The sequence below is a fragment of the Nipponia nippon genome, unplaced genomic scaffold (genome assembly GCF_047370975.1).
Source record: "Nipponia nippon isolate SJK-2023a ecotype South Korea unplaced genomic scaffold, ASM4737097v1 scaffold_22, whole genome shotgun sequence".
In the NCBI taxonomy this organism is placed as follows: domain Eukaryota; kingdom Metazoa; phylum Chordata; class Aves; order Pelecaniformes; family Threskiornithidae; genus Nipponia; species Nipponia nippon.
Window position 1 is genome coordinate 7,997,428 of NW_028262339.1, and position 23,995 is coordinate 8,021,422.

At 41.8% G+C, this 23,995-nt stretch overlaps 1 protein-coding gene across 4 annotated transcripts in view; it reads right to left on the reverse strand.

Annotated features, from left to right (window-relative positions):
• LOC104011634 (myocyte-specific enhancer factor 2C-like) overlaps positions 1-23,995 on the reverse strand; it is a 157,951-nt gene that overhangs the window by 106,467 nt on the left and 27,489 nt on the right. For 3 of the 4 annotated variants that reach the window (XM_087760397.1, XM_087760399.1, XM_087760396.1), the window contains exon 2: positions 23,623-23,826. In XM_087760397.1, coding sequence (XP_087616523.1) covers positions 23,623-23,826 — 204 coding nt within the window. Of the gene's footprint in view, positions 1-352; positions 382-15,514; positions 15,520-23,622; positions 23,827-23,995 lie in introns of all 4 variants that reach the window. The other variant, XM_087760398.1, reaches the window with a different exon arrangement.

The following is a 23,995-nucleotide window of genomic DNA, read 5'->3' on the forward strand; positions in this document are numbered from 1 at the left end:
CATCTCTCCTGTCCTGAGTGACCACTATAACAGATAGAATCCAGAGTCATGGACTAAATGAACTCAATGGACATTTTGTGGACATTTTGTGGGCATTTCACAGGGGTGGTCCATAGACTAAGGGAATGATACCTGTGTATTGTATCAAAGGATGGGAAGGGGGTGGTGGTTAATGAGGATCTATTGAATAGTGTGGGACCTGAGCATGACGTAAATGGTATGGAATGTGCTGGTTTTGGCTGGGATAGAGTTAAATATCTTCACAGTAGCTCGTATGGTGCTATGTTTTTGGATTTTGTGACCAAAACGGTGTTGATAACACAGGGATGTTTTAGTTATTGCTGAACAGTGCTTACGCAGCGTCCAAGGCCTTTTCTGCTTCTCACATCGCCTTGCCAGCAAGTAGGCTGGGGGTGCACAAGAAGTTGGGAGGGGACACAGCTGGAGACAGCTGACCCCAACTGACCAAAGGGATATTCCATACCATATGACGTCATGCTCCAGCAATAAAAAGCTGGTGGAAGAAAGAAGAAGGAATTGGGGGATTGTTTGGAGTTATGGCGCTTGTCTTCCCAAGTAACCATTACGCATGATGGAGCCCTGCTTTCCTGGAAATGGCTAAACACCTGCTTGCCAATGGGGAGTAGTGAATGTATTCCTTATTTTGCTTTGCTTGCGTGTGCAGCTTTTGCTTTCCCTATTAAACTGTCTTTATCTCAACCCACGTGTTCTTCTCACTTTTACCCTTCCGATTCTCTCCCCCGTGCTAGTGTTGGGGGAGTGAGCGAAAACACGGCTGTGTGGTGCTTAGCTGCCTATTGAGGTTAAACCACGACAGATGTGCTAGGTCACAAGACCCCGAATAAAACAGCAGGAATGGATGAGTACTTCTTTCATCCCTGCTACTGAATTGGTCATGCAGCGGACTTCTTTGTAGAGACATTTAGTCAGCTCTTTTTGCTCCATCACTTTCAGTGAAGGAAGAGGTGGAGATTAAGAACATTTCTCCCATGAAAAAAGACTGTACAGAAGGGAGTGGGAGGATTTCTCAGATTTCTTGAAGGGAGGGGAATACAGAGAATTTAGTCTGTGTGGGAGAGAGGGAGAGATTTCTATAACCATCAGAGATGTAGTATTTTGCCTTGTACTGGGTCTGGCTGGGATGGAGTTTTTCTTCATAGCAGCCTGTAACCCTTGGTGCTTTGTGTTTTGGATTTGTGACTAAAAGAGTGTTGATAACACACCAATGTTTTACCTATTGCTGAACAGTGCTTGCACAGTATTGAGGAGCTTTCTTTTTCCCACTCTGTCCTCCCAGTGAGTAGGCTGACACAAGAAGCTGGGAGGGAACATAGCCGGGACAGCTGACCCCAGCTGACCAAAGGGATATTCCATACCATATAATGTCATGCTCAGCAATAAAAGCTTGGGGGAAGAAAGAAGAGGAAGTGGGGGACGTTCGGAGTTATGGTGTTCATCTTCCCAAGTAACCATTACCACATGCTGAGGCCCTGCTTTCCAGGAAGTGGCTAAACATCTGCCTGCTAATGGGTAATAGTGAATGAATTCCTTATTTTGCTTTGCTTGTGTGTGCAGCTTTCCTTCACTTATTAATCTGTCTTTATCTCAACCCACAAGTTTTCAGCTTTTGCTCTTTTGATTCTCTCTCCCATCCGGCACTGGGGGTGAGTGAGTGACTGGGTGGGTGCTTAGCTGATGGCTGGGGTCAACCCATCATACACCTCAAGTCCAAGCCCAGGAGCATCATACTTTTGTTCCAGACTACTTTAGCATAAAAAGTCTGTGTGACTTCAGAAGTGAATCCCTTGTGGGCATTTGTCATCAGATGAGTTTAGTTCTAGAAAATAAACTCCTTACTATTGATGTAAGGTCAAATTTGTCAAATGTTGGTTTCTGCAGAGGTCATACCAGTTCAGGGGTTCTGCTGATGAAGCCAATTAGTCAGAACCCCCTATACCTGCCAAGCATTTTGAAAGCCATAAAGGAAGACATCTAGGAACAAAGAAATGAGAGCACACCTTTTTTTTTTTACTCTTTTAAGCCACATTTGGAATAGAAATAATTTTTAAAAAAAGGACGAGGTAAGAAAATGGTCAACAAGGAGTATTCCATTGCTTTGCTACATTGCTTTGCTTTGATGCATATCCAAGTGCTTACACTGAAGCCATAAAGCCATAAATATTCCACACCCCTGCTGCAAGGAGCCTTGCAGTAGGAAAGGACTAATGGAGATAGGTCCAATAAAGGATTTAGGGACTTAGAAAGCTTGATTTGTAGCCAATACTTAATATTTAGGCACCCTGACCTCCAGAGGTGGAATTCATACTATGCTGGGATTTGAGGCTTCCTATACAGGGCACAGAAAGAGTTTGGTACTACAGAACAGGATTCAAATATAGCAGCATGTTAAGTTGTGAGTGACTCGGACCAAGCAGAAGCAGGGTTTCAGAAATCCCATCCCTCATCCAGAAGTTACACTGCTTATCCAGGGTTGCAGAGACACCTTAATCCACTTGGGATTCAGAGCACGCTGTCCCCTCCTACAACTAATCTTTCAGAGAATTAAGGAAAGAGTCACTCTTTTTCTTTTTAAGAAACAACTAGTGGTTAGAAACCTGTTACAAAACTGGAAACATAGGTTCTGTTTCTTCCTCAAACTGAATGGGTTCAAATCCATACCTCCTGTATTTATATAAGAGATAGGATTTACCCAACTTCCCATGCTGTAGACAGTTCTAGATAGGTCAAGTCTCCACACTTCCTGGTAACATCGATGCTTTTGTGCATTAAAGAATGAAGCATTCATTGGTTCAGAGAGTAACAGAACTCAATAGGAGACAGGAAGCTCTGTGGCTTGTTACAGCATTTTTGTTTGAGGGAAGGATCTGTTGAAATCTGATTTCTGCTCCAAAGGTTGTGTTTGCATTTTGCATTAAACAGACTCTCATTAAAATGCAGAAATAATTAACAGAATCTTAGAATCATAGAATCATTTAGGTTGGAAAAGACCTTTAAGATCATCAAGTCCAACCCGTTAACCTAGCACTGCCAACTCTACCACTAAACCATGTCCCTAAGCACCACATCTACACATCTTTTAAATATATCTCCAGGGATGGGGACTCAACCACTTCCCTGGGAAGCCTGTTCCGGTGCCTGACTACCCTTTCGGTGAAGAAGTTTTTCCTAATACCCAACCTAAACCTCCCCTGGTGCAACTTGAGGCCATTTCCTCTCGTTCTATCACTTGCTACTTGGCAGAAGAGACTGACCCCCACTGCTTGCTGCAACCTCCTTTCAGGTAGTTGTAGAGAGCAATAAGGTCTCCCCTCAGCCTCCTCTTCTCCAAACTAAACAACCCTAGCTCCCTCCAGCCGCTCCTGATAAGACTTGTGCTCCTAGACCCTTCACTAACTTTGTTGCCCTTCTTTGGACACCGCTCCAGGCATCTCCGAAAAATGTCCTTCTTGTAGTGAGGGGCCCAAAACTGAACACAGTATTCGAGGTGTGACCTCACCAGTGCCGACTACAGGGGGACGATCACTTCCCCTAGTCCTGCCGGCCCACACCATTTCTGCAATACAAGCCAGGATGCTATTGGCCTTCTTGGCCACCTGAGCACACTGCTGGCTCATGTTCAGCCAGTTGTCAACCAACACCCCCAGGTCCTTTTCCGCCAGGCAACTTTCCAGCCACTCTTCCCCAAGCCTGTAGCGTTGCATGGGGTTGTTGTGACCCAAGTGCAGGACCCAGCACTTACCCTTGTTGAACCTCATACAATTTGCCTCAGCCCATCGATCCAGCCTGTCCAGATCCCTCTGTAGAGCCTTCCTACCTTCAAGCAGATCAACACTCCCACCCAACTTGGTGTCGTCTGCAAACTTCCTGAGGGTGCACTCAATCCCCTCATCCAGATCATTGATAAAGACATTAAACAGAACTGGCCCAGCTTCAGTACTGAGCCCTGGGGAACAGGGCTCATTCCTTAGAAAGGAATAATACTGAGATTTCTGTGCTTTTGATAGTATACAAACACTGACTCTATTTTTGTGAAAAGCTTGATCCTTTGTGCATTGCATTAAGCATACTTGGAAAATACTTGCCATGGATATCTCCCCTAGGACTGAGAGTTCCCAGATCTTTGGGGCTTAAAGAAGGAAAAGGCTCTCCATTTTGGGCTAGATTGAGTTAGTCGTGAGTAAGCACAGAAGTACAGGCACTTAAGAATCTTTACCATCAAATACAAGGTCCCTCACCAAGTTCATGTGCCTCCAGGTTAGACTTTTGGATAAATGACCTTAGTTGTTACATTTTAAAGCTTATGTTTAGTCACTTTTGTAAAACACTTTCAGATATAGGATGGAAAGTACTGAGTGCAATTATGAATTTTTTATTCAGAAGTTAAACAATATATGTGGGATGAGGGAAAATTTACATCTGAGAAGCCAAGCTTCTTTTCATATAGGCTACAAAAATACAGATTAAATGCTAAAGCACATACTTTAACTCCTGGAAACAAAAGTGTAAAGCTTCCATTTTATTAATATTGGCTTGAACATGCTAGAAGTATGTATTAATCAAGCCTTGGATTATAACATTGAAAGTATAAATTATGTGGCTTTATGTTTGGTCATGTTATAGCCATGATTCTATTGTAGTAAGCTAAATATACTTTAAACACCATGCATTCCATTAGGAACTGCTTCTTTGTCAAGATTTTGATCTCTTTTGAATCAATCTATAGCAGCTGTGTGTTGTTTAAAATACTGTTATTGACTCTTCTATAATTTGCTTTCTTTGAACAGCCTATGTGCAGTAACATTTGATCAAAGAAAGACATGAACGTATACTTTAACAACCCAAAGTGCATGCACATTTTTATAACGGTGCACTATAAAATGTAATTATAGTTGTCTATAGAATACACAGGATGATATAAATAAATCAATGTGAGATTTTTTTAATGCAAGTCTATCCAATATATCACAGATTTTTCCCTCTAACACCAGTCTTTATCATGCAAAAGCATTAATGAACCATTTAGAATAAAGATGATGTAACTTCTTTTAATAGTATATTTACTCATTCATTAACTAGCAACCATATATAAAAACATCCATAGCAAAATTAAGTAAGGAAAGCAAAACAACCTCAAGTTGTAGGTTTATAAAATATACCATAAAGAACATGTTGAGGAGGGATAGGCAGGGCAGGTGAGGTGGAAGAGCATGTAAGGGAGAGGTGTGACTGTACAGCCCTTACAGTTAGGGATGATGTGGTTGAGAGCCTCTGGGTGAGGATTAGGGGGATGGAAAACAAAGCAGATATCGTAGTGGGTGTCTACTACCCAATTGCCCAGTCAGGATGATAGCACTGATGAGTTATTCTATAGGCAATTAGGAGAAATCTCTGGATCGGTAGCCCTGGTCCTTATGGGAGATTTCAACTTCCCAGGCATCAATTGGGAATACCATACTGCTGTGACAAGCAAGTCTGGGAAATTCCTGAAGCTTGTGGAAGATAACTTCTTGACACAAGTACTCAGTGAACCAACTAGACTTGTTATTTGTGAACAGAGAAGGACTCATGGGAGATGTGATGGTAGGTGGCTGTCTTGGCCACAGTGATCACAAAATCGTTAAGTTTAAAATTTTCTGTGTAATGAGGAAAAAAGGTCAGCAGAGTTGCTACCCTGGATTTCAAGAGAGCAAACTTTAAGCTACTCAGGGAGCTACTTAGCAATGCCTTTGAGGGCTTAGGGGGTCCATGAGTGCTGGTCAGTTCTTAAGAACCACCTTTTAAAAGCACAGGAGCAGGCAATCCCATTATGTCACTCTGGATGGCATTCCTTCCCTCCAGCGAATCAACTGCACCACTCAGCTTGGTGTCATCCACAAACTTGCTGAGGGTGTGCTCAATCCCCACTGTATATGTCATTAATAAAAATATTGAACATTAACAGTCCCAATACGGATCTCTGAGGGACACCACTTGTTACTGATCTCCATTTGGACATAGAGATTGTAACTCTTTGGACATCCAGCCAATTCCTTACCCATCTATGAGTCTATCTGTCAAACCCATATCTCTCCAATTTAGAGGCAAGAATGTTGTGGGGGACCATATCAAAGGCCTTGCAGTAATTGCTCTTCCCTTGTCCACTGATGCAGTCACTCCATCGTAGACGGCCTCCAGATTAGTCGGGCACGATTTGCCCTTGGTGAAGCCATGTTGGCTGTCCCTAATCACCTCCCAGTCTCCCATATGTTTCGACATGTCTTCCAGGAGGATCTGTTCCACAATCTTACCAGGCACGGAGGTGAGACTGACCGGTCGGTAGTTCCCAGGGTCCTCCTTTTTACCCTTTTTAAAAATGGGTGTGATGTTTCCAGTCCAATATGACATGCCCAGCCATTGTGTAAAGGAAGATTTGTCTAGAGCGAATCCTGCACTGGTACTGCTTCCCAATCACACTGAGGGTTACTGTAAAGATTTTTGCAGCCAAGCCGCTTCATATGACAAACAGATCTAAACAAAATCAAATACGAGGAAGTGGAAGAGGGACTATGAGAAGAGCTGGTCCCTTCTAGTAGTTATTGAGGTTTCAACATATGATAGGATTAGGTGCCTGGCAGTGCCATGTTAGCTGAAAGTCCCTTGGTTTATATATGGCCAACTTGATTTTATTATATTTAAAGGTAGGTGTGTTGCTCATGTGGTACTTCCTATTTGCCAAATATCTTGTAGATAGAACCACGCCTACTCTGGGCCCTGTGTCAGAAATTTAGATATCTCAAACGAAATAATGACAAACAGAATAATATTTCTTCTTGACCAGCCAGTGTATGTATCAGAAACTTTGATGCATCAGTGGGCTCTGTTTTCCCTAGTCACTCACACATGTTTAATGGCACAAAATGTATATGGGAAGGATTATGTGCAAATTCCCTGTTTCTCTTTTTCCTGTGTCAGCAACTATATATATTTATAATTAGGATAGGAAGAAAAAAGGGAAAAACTGATATTTTGCCACTGACTGGATTGAATTGCTTGAAAGAGCACAGGACTGCTACTTTCAAAACAGGAAATCTAAGCATATACGCTGTGATTTTCAGTAACAAATATGGAGCACTCATAGTGCCACTACTGTTATGGGTCACTTGTCCAAAATCAGTGTCTCAGAGTCTGTGAGATTTCAGAATAAAGGATGAGAAGGAGCTGAATTAAAAACAAAACAAAACAAAACCTCAAAAAACAGACCAACCTCCCACCAAAAAAATACAGAAAGAAAGAAAGGTTACATTGCTGCGAAGATAAATAAAGAGTCCTGAAGGCTGTATTAGCCAAATGGGAGTATTTATATCTGGTTCTGTTCCTCCACTGATGTATTAACATCTGTAAGGAGCACAACATTTTTGTTATAAATTTAGCTAAATAAAGACTATTGCCAGTGGCTACTATCACCATTTTCTAGTAAAGCATTTGGGTTGAAAAATTGGTGGACTCATTCACACATTTAAATTTCAGCATGTGAAAGGATCTACACTCAAAATCAAGTAACATTGTCTCCTAGTGTATTAGTAATAAGTACTACTTACTACAAATCACACAAAGTCTGGCTCTGGACTAAACTACCACCTAAACAGCATATTGCAGTGTGTGCTCATGTACACCTGCATTCTGGCTGTCTACAACCCCATTCATAGACATTGCAATGAGTAGTCCATAAACCACTCCTCAGCAAGACTCTTGTAGCTTTAGGCATGAAGAGCTAGTTGAGTGGTCTTTCCATGATCTTGAAGAAGAGCCAGAGTTGAAGTGAAAAAACGTCCTTTTGACAATCCTCTTTTGTCAATGCCTTTCCTTTAGCACATTCAGTGGGTTTCACCTTTAGCCAGTTTCATTCAAAATGCACAAAAGCTAACCTTGATTTATATCAGTGAAGGTAGAAACTGACTCATCACTGTTTTTTGTTTAGTTTTCCTAATACTTGAAATAAGCATCTGATTCGCTCACAGCCTATATAGTCATCAGCATTTATACTTCTTCACATACAAAAATGCTGTGGGCTTTAGGAACCTGATCTTCTAGGCGCCACCATTCCCATTACAAAGACAGTTTGGCTCTTACGTTTTGAAAAATAACCTTTAAATTAATAAAAGAACTATAGCGTTTAGTCAAATAGTAGTAGACTAGTGGGGTTTTTTCTAACAGATTTCATATGCAGGGATGGAATTAGGTAAATTTTTAGTATATTTCAGGGGTAAATGCGGTACTCTGCACACTGCTTTTTTTGCAATAGATATAAAACTATGCATTAAAAGCCTCATAAAAGTAGTTAGGAACTATGTTAGTGTTTTATACCTTTTGTTTTATATGTACATGCTTAGAGAAGTTTTAAAGACAGTTGAATACTGGCCTCTTCTCTCTTCTGCTTCCTCCCTCTACTCTGCTTTCATTACCCCCAATTCTCACACTATCATAAAATGTTATCCTAGTCCAAAAGAGAAGCATTTCATAAATTGCCTACCTTCTTCCTGAAAAGCAGAAAATTTTTTAACCGAAAAAAACCTACAAATTAGCAGTGGTTTAGACAGCAGGTATAATTAATCATATCTTGACTAAGTTTGGCAGGGAAGAACCATGTAGTGATTTGATTCTTGCTGCTGAAAAGAAGTTAAATATTAAACAGATATCATTGAAATGCATGCATTTTTAGCTGTCCTTTTTAAATATTTTGATGAATTGCTTATTGTCCATATGTTTTCTTTATGTTATTAGGATTCTTCCTCCCAAAAACACTGTCCTGAAAAAAATGACAGATTGTCTGTGGTATATGATTCTATGATGACTGAGTAATTTGAATGCAGTATATGATAGTAAGACCAGATTTTTTGGTGCTCTAGCTACAGCTACTCAAAAGCTTGTATTCATGTGAACTGTGTGTCTTGTTCATTCTCAGCACTGAGTCAGTACAAGTACAATTTTTAAAGTGCAGTCAAAGCTTCTTAAGTGTAGGTTTCAAGCTACCTTCCACCTAGACAAAAGAGACTAAATGTTTTTAAACATTTATGCTAATCTTTACCACTCAGCAAAATTTCTGCATTACTAGAGTATTTTCTGTTACCTTAGACAATATTTATTAGATATTTTTAGTTTAGGTGAATATGGTTCATATAACAAATTGAAACAAAAAAAAGTTAAATAACAAAGATGCTGTTTACTTATATTACTCACCTAAGTATTTTAGAGTATGGAAGAGAAGTACATTCATCTTCCTTATGTTGCCATATAAAAGAGATTGTGCCAAAATATCATTTGTTTTTAAATAGCTTGAAAAGTGTTCTTAATCTTTCCTGAAGTTACATACATACATTTGAAAATACACGTTCACCCCCTACTATAAGCTATTGTAAAAGCATGATAGTTTTACATATATATAAAATATAAAATATAAAAATACATTATTACCTTTAAATGTAAAAGCTCTAAAGTGCAACCTGTCAATGAGTGGCATATTTAAAAATAAAAATAATATACCAGCTCACCAAGGAAACAGTAGTAGACACAATTGTTTTTCATGCATTTAGGAGCAGTGGCAGAAAGCATTATCTGATAGATTTGGAAAATGTTAGAAAGATCAAGGAGTTAATAGCAAACTGAATCCAGAGCAATCAAGATTATGTTTTAAAGAAAGAAAGAAAGATTTAGTTTATATCTCTTGTCCTTTCTGCATTTTCCACAAAAAGGAACTCTAACCACTATAATTTTGATGATAAATATTATGGAATAAGTATGAGCTATGCAGCACAGCTGTGTGGTTACTCTAAATGTTCAGGAGCACCTAATAGTGAACACAAACAGTGTCTTTAAAGATATTTCTGTACTGGAGTGTACTTTGATGGTAAGAAGCAGTAACATGCTAAATACTGAGGTTTCTGTGCAACAGAAACCATACTGTATACAGATACTCCACCTACAGCACTGTGATCAAAAAGTTTATTGAAAAGTGTTTGAGATGCATAAAGATATGTCGAATTAGTACATTTTATTGTCTGTGTATTTATTTTTTTCTAAAACATGGTATAAATATATAAATGTGTTTCTGAACAAAGGCATTGCAATTTTCTGCAATCAGCGAAATTATTAAAGGAGTATTTGAAAGACTAGTATATTTTTTCAGAATTTGCATGAAGTTTTGTTACCTATCTCATTATTCATTCCAAATACCAAAAGCCATTGAGACAGACCAATTTAGATAGAATTTACTATCACTTCTGTAAACTTCAGACCAATGCTGTGGAAAGTGTTTTTTAAAATGCTTGAATAATTGTATTTAATGGTAATTCATCTTTTCTTAACAGTATGTTGACAGAGAGGCTAAAGAGACTGAAATGGCAATAAGTGCAACAACATTTAGTATAGTTTTTGGAGAATAAATGTACACAGTATCGGCACAGACCCTCATCTTCTTTGAGAAAGACTAGCTGTAGTAAAGATAAGGGCTGGCGACCGGAAGATCACGTGCTGTACGGAAAGAGTTAAGGGTCGACCCTCCCTTGTCTCCGCCCCTTATAACATGACACACCTACTGCTGGGGGTATAAAGCCCGGGTCGGCTGGAGATCTAGGGGGATAACTTTGATGTGTAGTGTTTGTTACACAGTGGTGACCCCGACGTGATCAGGCAACAGCGATGGAGCTCGCGGAACTCATAAAGGTACTAAAGTCGGTAACGACAAGGGTGCTCAAGCGGGGGTTTGCGGCAAGGCGGCGCCGACCTGCTGCACGTGGTGTGCTGATGGGGCAGGAATCTCCTGGGAACGAAAAAGCCAACAAGTTTAGTTTCGGAGGGGACCCAGGCTGGCTGGGAAGGAGTGGCCTGTGGGACACAGACGGAACCGTTGTTACTGGGGGCTGAGCCAACGGAGGAAGGGGAGGTGCAGGGAGACTATGGTGCAGCGGGAACAAAGGAGTCGGGAAAGGTGTTCCCGATACAAGTGGGGAGTTTAGAGCGGCCGCCCACGGAACCTTCGGCACCTCCTGCACCGGCGGATCTGCCACTTCCTCAATACCCCTGGGGAGAGTTGCAACAATGTGTGGAAAGGGAGCTGACTGATAGGTTGCTGGATTGGGTTCTGGGGGCTGATGTGGGATCCCAGCAGTATCGTGAACTACGTGAAGGAAGATGGCGGGAAGGAGAAAAAGAAGGCAAAACACCTGAGGACGCCCCATTGTATCCCAGTGATCGACGAGTGCTGGACACACAGAGAGCGGAGCGCAGGACATCGAGGGGGGTGGTAGGGCTCCCCGGCACTGCCAGTGATACCTGAGCCACCAGAGGGAACCCCTATCCCTAGGGCAATGGGAAATCAAACTGGTATTCCCTCACAGTGGAGGGAGCCTGTACACGATTACCCCATGAGCTCTGATAGCAGTGAGGGCGAAGGGGGTGACGAGGGATCCTCGATTGTTGCTCATCCGCCCCCGCTTCCGAGACGGACTAACGAGGTTTCAAGGGAACTCGAGGCATTGATCAGCCGATTGAGAGGGGTGGTGGCAAATGCGGAAAGTCTTATGCCAGGGGGAATGCCGAAAGAGAGGGCAAACGGGACGGATTGGCAGATGATTGCAAAAAATTGTGTCTTGGAAGGAGTGCGATTCCAGGCCCCTCCGATTCAAGCATTTCCTATCCGAGCAGCCCCAGGTGGAGGATATGAGTGGCAACCGTTAGATGCGAAGTTGGTGAAAGAATTGGTCACAACGGTGAAAAGTCATGGATTAAATTCCCCAGAAACCCAAGTCCTACTAGACTGTGTTTTTGCAACGCCACTTGCACCTTTTGATATCATTCAGTTGATGCGGGCCGTATTGACCCCCTCGATGATGGTATTGTTTAGGGAGGAGTGGAGGAATCGGTGCACCCAAGTTGTTATCGAGGCGCAACAGGCCAACCATCCCATGGCAGGAGTGACTTTAGAGCAGCTGATGGGTGAAGGGCAGTTCGCAACTCCTCAGGCACAGGCTCAGCGAATGCGGGGGCGCGATTTTGCTGCATCTTCGAAAGCTGCCCAGGAAGCAATACGCATCATCGCAGCTCTTGATAAAAGGGAGCCTCCATGGGTCCAAATACGGCAATCGTTAAGTGAGCCCTTCACAAAGTTTTTAGACCGGCTGCAAGCGGCGCTCCAGGTTGCTCGACTTCCTGAGCAGGCTAAGGAGGCAATATTGCTTGACTGTGCACGTACGCAAGCAAACCCACAAACTGCAGTGTTGCTAAGACAGTTACCCATAGGGACCACGCTTTCACAGATGATTCGTTATGTGCTGGAACAGGAACAGGCGCAAAGTATGCAACCGGTAGTGGCCGCAGTCCATGCGGCCTGCCGCGGCGCACGACTTATGTGCCATAGGTGTGGGGGGCAAGGACACATGGCGCGACAATGCCCTTCAAAAATAAACACCCCCGGAACAGGGGAAGGAGAGAGAGACCTACGATGCTGGCGCTGTGGGCGACTAGGCCACAGAGCTCGACAGTGCAAATCGGGGAGTCAGCAAAGGAGACCAGGCTGGGGGAAACGAGAAGAGGGGATGGCTGAGGGCCGTGCCATCCCCACCTGCCCCAGTGATCAGCTCAACAGGCCCGACGACAGCAGCGCAATGTATGGCACAGGGAGTCTCTCCTTCCCTGGGACCAGCACAGTCGCCTGCGGTCCCAATGATGCAATATCCAACTCAGCTGCCTTGGGGAGATGGGAGCGCGCAATAGAGGAGGCTGGGGATAGAGCCTCGCCGTATGTGGCACTCACCCTAAACATGACCACACGACCAGAAGTAGATATTATAGTTACCCCATGGCTCCCAGAGTTGGGGGGAACACCACGCCTCGTGTTAAGAGCCCTTTTAGATACAGGAGCGGATGTTACAGTAATCCCATCACATCTATGGCCAGACGATTGGCCACTCGAACCGAGAGGTTCGCTGCAAGGCGTGGGAGGCATGCAGACCTCGCATCAAAGCAGGAACCCAATGCAAATTATGTTGAAGGATCCGGAATCTGGACAAGCTAGGGTAGCATGGTGTAACCCTGTCATTGCTGAGTTACCCATTGTCATCTTGGGACGATGTTGCTTGCAGAAGATGAATATAGTGCTGCGTACAAATTTATCATAATGGCCACTGCCTGTGTCCGCCCATTAAAACTCACCTGGTTGACAGATAAACCAGTGTGGGTAGAGCAGTGGCCATTGACAGAGGAAAAGAGGGCGGCTGTTCGACAATTGGTACAACGAGAACTTGACGCAGGACACATCGAACCCTCTACAAGTCCCTGGAACACCCCCATTTTCGTGATAAAGAAAAAATCGGGAGCGTGGCGACTGCTACATGATCTACGCGCAGTTAATGCATGTATACAAGACATGGGTCCGCTACAAGCGGGCCTCCCTTCTCCGGCCATGATTCCACCTGACTATCAAATAGTGGTTATAGATATTAGAGATTGCTTTTTTAGTGTTCCCTTGCATGAAGACGATAGAGTACGCTTTGCCTTTACTGTTCCTGAGCCTAACAATCAACACCCGTGCGCCAGATATCAATGGAAGGTGTTACCCCAGGGCATGAAAAACTCACCAGTCTTGTGTCAAATTGCTGTAGCTGCTGCGATACGCCCTATTCGAGAAAATTTCCCTACGGTCATCATTTTCCATTACATGGATGACGTGTTATTGGCGTCCAACCAAGAGGAGTTACTGGAAAAGGCACGCGTGCAGCTGATAGTCAGTTTGGAGCGACATGGGTTACACATTGAGCCTCGGAAAACACAGGTAGGGCGTGCAGTAAAGTATTTAGGTACTCAACTGAGGCCACGAAGCGTGACAGCACAATCATTTGAAATTCGGACTACAGTGACAACACTCCATGAGGCACAAAAATTAATTGGACAACTATTGTGGCTTAGAAACTTTATTCCAATATCTGAGGCAGAAATGACTACCTTATATCAACTCCTGAAAGGAGGAGATTCCCCCCTAGCTCCAAGGACTCTTTCAAGAAACCATCAGGAGATTCTTAGGACAATTATGGAGCGAGCCCAGCATTGGGGTCTCGCTCGATTTACACCTGAACAACCGGTCACTGCCCTGATTTACATGACCGATACCGCTGGCCATGGTTTACTAATTCAAAATAATGGTGAAAAAGGCTGGCCTTTTGCTTGGTTGTATCAAGGCAAACCAAAGACGGCTTTAATTTCTTGGCCAACATTATTATCCCAGCTTATTCTCCGCTGTCGGAGGCAAACTCAACACTTAACAGGGAAGGACCCGGAGGTCATCGCATTGCCCTGTTCTTTGGCACAGTGGGAGTTGGTACTTCCACAAGTGGGGCTCCTGCAAGCGGCGATAGCTGAATTTACGGGTCGTATTGAAGGTCTAAGACCACACCCCTGTGGGGAGATAATCCAGGTACTCCATTTTTTGCCAGCTAGTGCCATAGTTGAACAACCCACCGGAGGCCGCACAGTTTTTACCGACGCGTCATCGATTACTGGGAAAGCTGTCGTTACATGGCAGGAGGATGGTCAGTGGACCCACATTAGTTATCAAGATCAAGGGCAATCCGTGCAGTATCTTGAGGCCAAAGCGGTATGGATGGCTCTCGCTCAATGGCCCGAAGAGGCCTTGGATCTAATCACAGACTCTTGCTATGTATATAAGTTACTGAAGAAGTGCCGATGGGCACTTGGGGCAACGTCAGAGATTGCCGGAATGTTGCTCACCGCACTGCAAATGAGAACCGCTCCTGTCTGTCCTATCCATGTTAATAGTCATAGTTCCATACCGAGTTTTCTTTCTGCTGGGAATGAAATAGCGGACAGCTTAGCAAAGAGCGTACTGGCGGTTGAAGAAACTTCTGACCTAAGGCGAGCTTTCCGCCTGCATGAGCTCCTCCACTGTGGAGCTCGCGGTTTAGCTAGGCTCGCTGGCATTACGTTGCAAGATGCTCGCTCTGTGATTGCTGCTTGTCCTGTGTGTTCCAAAGGTCCCCTCTGGGAGGCAGGGGTAAACCCTCGAGGGTTGCAGCCCAACCAAATATGGCAGTCTGATGTTACGATTTATGAACCCTTTAATCCACGTAAGTATCTGCATGTCACAGTTGATACCTGCAGTGGAGTTATTTTAGCCACTATGCATGCTAAACAAAATGCTCTCTCAGTTATTTTACATTGGCAGGACTGTATGGCGCAACTTGGCATCCCACAAAAAATTAAAACAGATAATGGAGCGGCATATGTCAGCAAGAAGACAAAGGACTTTTGCGCGCGCTGGGATATTCAGTTGAGTCATGGCATTCCCTATAACAGTACGGGCCAAAGCATTGTAGAACGCGCGCACCGCACATTAAAAGAGTTACTCGACCGACTTAGGGAGGGGGAAAGATAAGCCCAGGAACAGGGGTTCCCCCTCCCCTTGACCCTCCCTTATTTCGGGCACAGCGTCTGTTGACGACGGCACTAATTACCTTAAATCATACCATTCGAGGGAACACCTATAAAACCCAGACTGCAACCCAGGCACATTTCCGGCTCGATGAGAACGAAGGGCCTTACCCTTTGGTTCAAGTACGGGACCTGCAAACCCGTGAATGGGGGCCCTTATTCCCTCCGTTGCTTGGGACGTGGGTATGCGTGTGTGCAAACCGAGAAAGGGACGCTGGAATGGGTACCCAGTCGAAATATTCGACCGTATAGACATTAATCAATCTATTGAGTCTTATCTTGACAGGTTACCATTTCCCTATGCATCCTGATGGTGTGGGGGAGTAATGAGGGAGCCGCGACGAACTACTGGCTGGACTGGGCAAAATCTATGAACGTAACGGATGCGTGTCTGTATAAGTCTTACCATATATCGATTATTTTACACGCAGCTTCCCCAGCAAGATCCAGAATTACTGGAGCTAAGGGAGGGAAATGTAGTAAAGATAAGGGCTGGCGACCGGAAGATCACGTGCTGTACGGAAAGAGTTAAGGGTCGACCCTCCCTTGTCTCCGCCCCTTATAACATGACACACCTACTGCTGGGGGTATAAAGCCCGGGTCGGCTGGAGATCTAGGGGGATAACTTTGATGTGTAGTGTTTGCTACAACTAGCAAGTAGAGATTAGCAATACTTAAAGATCACATTTTCCATGGCATGACCTGTTGGGATTCTAAAGTCAGCTGGGGTTGTAGTTACCATTAACTTGCATTAGGAAGGTGACAAGATAAAACAACAGCCATATGAATCATATACAGAGGAATCTTCTTACCTCAGTATTAAACCAAGTGCAGAGGTAATACTTCTTAAAACTATTAAGGAACTGATACCAACAAGTGTGGGCTTAGGCAACTTGGCTAAGTACCTGTCCTTGCCATATCAAATACCTTCACTATATGTTACATTCAATTAATAATACACTTAGCAAAGCTATATTTTTTTCTTTAAAATTTTGTCACTGAAAATTGCTGAAGAAAAGATGTAAAAACCCCACAGTCATTGTATACACTTAGTGGAAATTGCATATAAGAAGAAACAGAAGAGGAAGAAACAAGTTCAATCATAGAATTAGCTTAAACATCTCATGCTGTTTTCTTACTCTAAGCTACATATCTTATTGGAACTTGTAAGATAGTGCAGAAATTAAAAAAAAAACCCACACATTTATTTGATGTGCAAGTCTTTGTCAAAATAGTCCCTTTGGAAAACGGTAGTTATGTACATACTGCTTAGGATTTGCATAAAGTTTTAGGGCAATAGTTGATTTACTGAGAATTTCTAAGCATATCCTTATTTTTACCTATATAATATGTCCAGAGTCATGTACTAAAAAAAGATAGTTCATATTTCTAAGCATCTACTTTGACATGGTAAGACCTTATTTCAAAGATGATATTTGTTGCTGGCCATCTAGTGTTTGTTCTTCATTCTTGCATTATTTCTCATTTCTCACATGAGAACTTGAGTGTTAAATAAGATGTATTTGAATTACTAACACTAGTGTGGTGGGTTGACTCCGGCCAGCAGCCAAATACCTGCACAGCCATTCGCTCACTCCCCTCTCCCATGGGATGGGGAGAAAAATAGAAGGAAGGGGAAAAGAGTCGTGGGTCGAGATAATGACAGTTTAATTAAAAAAGTAAAAACTGTAAGCGCAAGCAAAGCAAAAAGAGGAATTCGTTCACTGTTTCCCATTGGCAGGCAGATGTCCAGCCACTTCCTGGGAAGCAGGGCCTCAGAACACATAACAGTTACTTGGGAAGACAAATGCCATAACCATGAATGTCTGTGCTTCCTCCTCCTTTCCTTGAGCTTTTGTTGCTGAGCACGATGTCATATAGTATGGAATATCCCTTGGGTCAGTTTGGATCAGCTGTCCTGGCTGTGTCCCCTCCCAACCACTTGTCCACCCCCAGCCTACTGGCTCAGTGTAGGGAGGGAAGAAAGCAAGCCTTAACGCTGTGCAAGCACTGTTCAGCAATAGCCAAAACATTGGTGTGTTATCATCAACACTGTTTTAGCCACAAATGCAAAGCACAGCACCATATGGGCTGCTATGAAGAAAGTTAACTCCATCCCAGACAGATCCAATACAACTAGATATTTCTTCAAAACTATTGTGGTTTTATATGAACATCATATCTCTTTTACACCGAGGTGCAGTTTTAAAATATTGATGGAAAAGATGTATGCAGTATAAACAGAGTGTTTAAGAAGGGTAAAAGTAGCATAAACACTACATAGTGCTACTATGTCCCATACTATTTACTTGTAGCTTGAGTTTTGTGCAATGAGAATTACATATATTTCTTCAGTTACATAACACATCCACATGGATACTTAAATTCTATTTTGGATCTTTATTTATTTATACTCTTCTAAAGTTGTTCAACTCAAAGACTACAGCAGTCACATGTTATGTGGACCTTTTTTCTTTTTTTTTTTACAGGTGACATTTACAAAGAGGAAATTTGGGTTAATGAAGAAGGCTTATGAGCTTAGTGTATTATGTGACTGTGAGATTGCTCTAATCATCTTCAACAGCACCAACAAACTGTTTCAGTATGCCAGCACTGATATGGACAAAGTGTTGCTGAAATATACGGAGTACAATGAGCCACATGAGAGTCGAACAAATTCGGATATTGTTGAGGTAAGATTTTGTATTTTGTGAGGATTCTTTTTTGACTTTGCTCTGAGACAGAGGTACTCAATTAAAATCTTATTGTAATAGCAAAACACTCCAAGCAATATTTAAAAATTGTTTCAAAGCACCTAATATTAGGCATCTAATGGTATAATTTTAAAAAGTATTGAAAGGATGAGGTCCTGTCTTAAAGATAAAGAAATCAATGAGAATTTGCTCATAAATGCTACTAATACGTTTAGCCCTGTTACCTCTAGTCAGCCCATGTTCTGTTCTGTAGAATACAAATTCTGTCCCCAGAAATGATCCCCTGTCCTCTTTTAGTGGTACATAGCCAGAATATTCTTAGCAGGAAAAGCTTCCTGTGATATTTTTATTCTTTCCTGAAGGCTTTCTTGTGGGAATGGGTGAGTAGGTGACTGGTAAGGGATTTATAACATGCTTATAACATGAATGAAGACTTTTGATCATGAGGACTATGATTTTTCAAGAAACCTGAGTGAAAATCTAAAGTTTTAAATAATATCTATTTGTTGTAACTTTGAGATTTTTAAGAAAGAACACTCTGTACCTGCAAAATCCCTTTCCTGCATGAACAGTGGCCTAATTTGGTCAGGCTGATAGGCAATTTTGCAAGCAGATGTGTAATTTTGTGGGTACACTCAAAATTCAGTGGGCATCCCTTTTCTTTTCACTCCTGTAAAAGCAGCCAAATAAAAGTAGGTAACTGAAATTAATATTATTTAATTCAAGTAATTAACAATAAGCAGAAAAGGTCAAATGAAGTGCATTTAATATGTTTTTTTCCATATATATTGTAAAATCTGAATGAAGTAATTTGATTTTTTTTGTTACAGTTTTCAATATTCTGCCTGTAATGCAAAATACTTAAGTCACACTGTTCTGCACCAGGGCAGGGGGAGAGAGAGATCTCAGGGTTATTTCCGTATCTCAAGAAAAGCACGACAACAAATGGCTTAATAAAATAGCTAAATAGCTGTTTTAATAAGATAGAGTACAAAGAGGAATATAGATAGTGATAAAATTTTAAGTCCCTTCAGAATCTGGGAACCCTGCTTTCATGCAGCATTGGTCAGACCCTGGATGGATTTTTTTCCCCCAGTACACTGCACAAATCCCATCTGTGAAGAGGTTCCTCCTCTCTCCCATGCCGTGCTGCCTTTTATTTTGCGTAACAAACATAATCATATATCTTCTCCTGACAGGTTGGAACGTTATCTCTGTCATAACACCCACCAGTGCACAGCACAGGCCGACACAGGGCATTCCATCAGGTTTCCTTACAGCAGCTACTCATGATAACATACAGGCTACTCAAGCCTTAAGTACAAGGCCCAATAGAGCAGATACGGGCTGCTCAAGATCACTAACTCCCTGAATACGTCTTCCACAAGACTCCCAATACACCAAACACACCAAAGCCAGTACTGTTTCAGGATTAAAGGAGTACTTGTGCAGGGTGTAGGTTTTGAACGAGAGTCCCATATTAGCAAAAAAGACATGTAATTATCATGCCTTTACTTGATAATTAACATCACAATTACTAGTATAATAAGGAAATAAAGCCCACAAAAGTATGCAATCCAAGAGATGGCTTGGCTCTTGTAGTTTGGATATATTTTTAGGTACTGAATATAAATCTGCTACATGTTTAATATTTAAATTGATCAGTTAAACTGACTACATTACACATATTTTCCTTGTAAGGAGTCTGGGTTTTCTGCTTTCAGAAAGCTACATTTCACACTTGCAAGTTTTTAATTTTGTTCTTCCAGAGCAATCAACAGCAGCTGAGGATCAGACAGTGTTATTAAATCTGATCATTTTCAACTAAATGGCTTTTAACTATATAAACATTTTTCAGCAGAAGAAAAGGGCATAGCTGTGCTCACAGATTTCTGCACAGAATCAACAAAAGAAAACTTTTTTAGGTGGCCTTATAAAAATTTGAAAAAACACCTGTCAGCCATATAAAGGTCTAATTTAGAATCCAATTTCTGTTCACATTCTGCATAATATTAACTATTTAGTTACTTTTTTTTTACTGTGGTCATTAGAATGTGGTATAACTTCTTTGAACAATCTATATTTAAAGAAAATCAAAAGTGTAGATCCCTAATATGTAGTTAATTACTTTCAAATTAAGCCACTGCTATTCAAATGTAAAGATTACATGAATTTTCATGTAGGTTTAGTTAAAATTGTTAATTTTATTAATCAGGCATTTTCAGTTTATTTACTGAGCTTAATTATATTTAGCATTTCTGAAGGAATGAGCCTTCAGGCCACAATTTATTATTTGAAGCAGCAGAAGACAGCAAGTATCATACATCTAATAAGTATTACACTCTTTTTTCAAGTGAAAATAACTTACTTAAAATTAATTTTCATACTTGTATTATTGCAAGTCAAGCAAAGCTATCTTGGTCCTATCCAATTTATAGGTATATATTTCTGATTATCCTAGTGATGTACATGAAACTGTCTTTTCCAGATGTCTTATTCAAAATGGAATTGATCAACATGCAGTTTGTCATTTCTGAGTTTTTCAGCTCATAAAAATTATCTACCAGATGAACCTGTTCCAGCTATTAGCCAGTAAATACACTTATAGCATCCACCGGTGACTAAAAATCAATGCACACTCTTGAAGGAGAAAAAATTTGCATTCGACACTCAAGTTTGTCTATTCTAAGAAACAGTGACAATTTTTCTAAGTCTCACTGAAATCTGTGTGGAGGTTTTATGATATGTCTTAGTTCTGCAAAAAAAGATTCATTCCGAGACTTCTGTTTAGAGTTAACTGGATTCCTAAATCTGAAGTCTTTATGTCCTTACCCACCAAACCACTCACTCCACAGTCTTTAATTCACCTATGCTTCAGTTAAAAAGCACATGTTGGTGGGCTGACCTTGACTAGCTGCCAGGTGCCCACCAAGCCACTCTATCACTCCCCCTCCTCAACAGGAAAGGGGGAGAAAATATGAGTCATGGGCTCATGGGTTGAGATAAGGACAGAGAGATCACTCAGCAATTATCATCACGGACAAAACAGACTCAACTTGGGGAAATTAATTTAATTTATTGCCAATTAAACAGAGTAGGATAATGAGAAATAAGAACAAACCTAAAAAATACCTTCCCCCCACCCCTCCCTTCTTCCCAGGCTTAAACTTCACTCCTGACTCTTCTACCTCCCCCCCCCCCCCAGCAGTCCAAGGAGAAGGGGAATGCGAGTTGTTGTCAGTTCATAACACTTTGTCTCTCCTGCTCCTTCCTCCTCACGCTCTTCCCCTGCTCCAATCTAGGGTCCTTCCTACAGGCTGCAGTTCTTCACAAACTGCTCCAGCATGGGTCCTTTCCATGGGGTACAGTCCTTCAGGAACAGACTGCTCCTGCATGGGCTTCTCTCCATGGGCTGCAGCTTCCTTCAGGGCACATCCATCTGCTCTGGTGTGGGGTCGTCCATGGGCTGCAGGGTGAATATCTGCTCCACTGTGGACTTCCATGGGCTACAGGGGGACAGCCTGCCTCACCATGGTTTTCACCACGGGCTGCAGGGGAATCTCTGCTCTGGTGCCTGGAGCACCTCCTCCCCCTCCTTCTTCACTGACCTTGGTGCCTGCAGAGTTGTTTCTGTCACATATTCTCACTCTTCTCTCCCAGGTGCTGTTGCACAGCAGTTTTTTCTGCCTTCTTAAATATGTTGTCACAGAGGCGCTACCAACGTTGCTGATTGGCTCAGTTTTGGCCAGTGGTGGGTCTGTCTTGGAGCTGGCTGGAACTGTCTGTATCCGATATGGGGGCAGCTTCTGGCATCTTCTCACAGAAGCCATCCCTGCATCCCCCCGTTACCAAAACCTTGCCATCTAAACTGAATATATTGGAATATAGTATCTTATTTTAAGGAACAGAACCTGTGTAGGGTGTACTTGCTATACCCTTGGGCACTGAGAAACACTGGTGTGTTTGGTGTATTGGGAGTCTTGTGGAAGACGTATTCAGGGAGTTAGTGATCTTGAGCAGCCCGTATCTGCTCTATTGGGCCTTGTACTTAAGGCTTGAGTAGCCTGTATGTTATCATGAGTAGCTGCTGTAAGGAAACCTGATGGAATGCCCTGTGTCGGCCTGTGCTGTGCACTGGTGGGTGTTATGACAGAGATAACGTTCCAACCTGTCAGGAGAAGATATATGATTATGTTTGTTACGCAAAATAAAAGGCAGCACGGCATGGGAGAGAGGAGGAACCTCTTCACAGATGGGATTTGTGCAGTGTACTGGGGGAAAAAAATCCATCCAGGGTCTGACCAATGCTGCATGAAAGCAGGGTTCCCAGATTCTGAAGGGACTTAAAATTTTATCACTATCTATATTCCTCTTTGTACTCTATCTTATTAAAACAGCTATTTAGCTATTTTATTAAGCCATTTGTTGTCGTGCTTTTCTTGAGATACGGAAATAACCCTGAGATCTCTCTCTCCCCCTGCCCTGGTGCAGAACAGTGTGACTTAAGTATTTTGCATTACAGGCAGAATATTGAAAACTGTAACAAAAAAAAATCAAATTACTTCATTCAGATTTTACAATATATATGGAAAAAAACATATTAAATGCACTTCATTTGACCTTTTCTGCTTATTGTTAATTACTTGAATTAAATAATATTAATTTCAGTTACCTACTTTTATTTGGCTGCTTTTACAGGAGTGAAAAGAAAAGGGATGCCCACTGAATTTTGAGTGTACCCACAAAATTACACATCTGCTTGCAAAATTGCCTATCAGCCTGACCAAATTAGGCCACTGTTCATGCAGGAAAGGGATTTTGCAGGTACAGAGTGTTCTTTCTTAAAAATCTCAAAGTTACAACAAATAGATATTATTTAAAACTTTAGATTTTCACTCAGGTTTCTTGAAAAATCATAGTCCTCATGATCAAAAGTCTTCATTCATGTTATAAGCATGTTATAAATCCCTTACCAGTCACCTACTCACCCATTCCCACAAGAAAGCCTTCAGGAAAGAATAAAAATATCACAGGAAGCTTTTCCTGCTAAGAATATTCTGGCTATGTACCACTAAAAGAGGACAGGGGATCATTTCTGGGGACAGAATTTGTATTCTACAGAACAGAACATGGGCTGACTAGAGGTAACAGGGCTAAACGTATTAGTAGCATTTATGAGCAAATTCTCATTGATTTCTTTATCTTTAAGACAGGACCTCATCCTTTCAATACTTTTTAAAATTATACCATTAGATGCCTAATATTAGGTGCTTTGAAACAATTTTTAAATATTGCTTGGAGTGTTTTGCTATTACAATAAGATTTTAATTGAGTACCTCTGTCTCAGAGCAAAGTCAAAAAAGAATCCTCACAAAATACAAAATCTTACCTCAACAATATCCGAATTTGTTCGACTCTCATGTGGCTCATTGTACTCCGTATATTTCAGCAACACTTTGTCCATATCAGTGCTGGCATACTGAAACAGTTTGTTGGTGCTGTTGAAGATGATTAGAGCAATCTCACAGTCACATAATACACTAAGCTCATAAGCCTTCTTCATTAACCCAAATTTCCTCTTTGTAAATGTCACCTGTAAAAAAAAAAGAAAAAAAGGTCCACATAACATGTGACTGCTGTAGTCTTTGAGTTGAACAACTTTAGAAGAGTATAAATAAATAAAGATCCAAAATAGAATTTAAGTATCCATGTGGATGTGTTATGTAACTGAAGAAATATATGTAATTCTCATTGCACAAAAC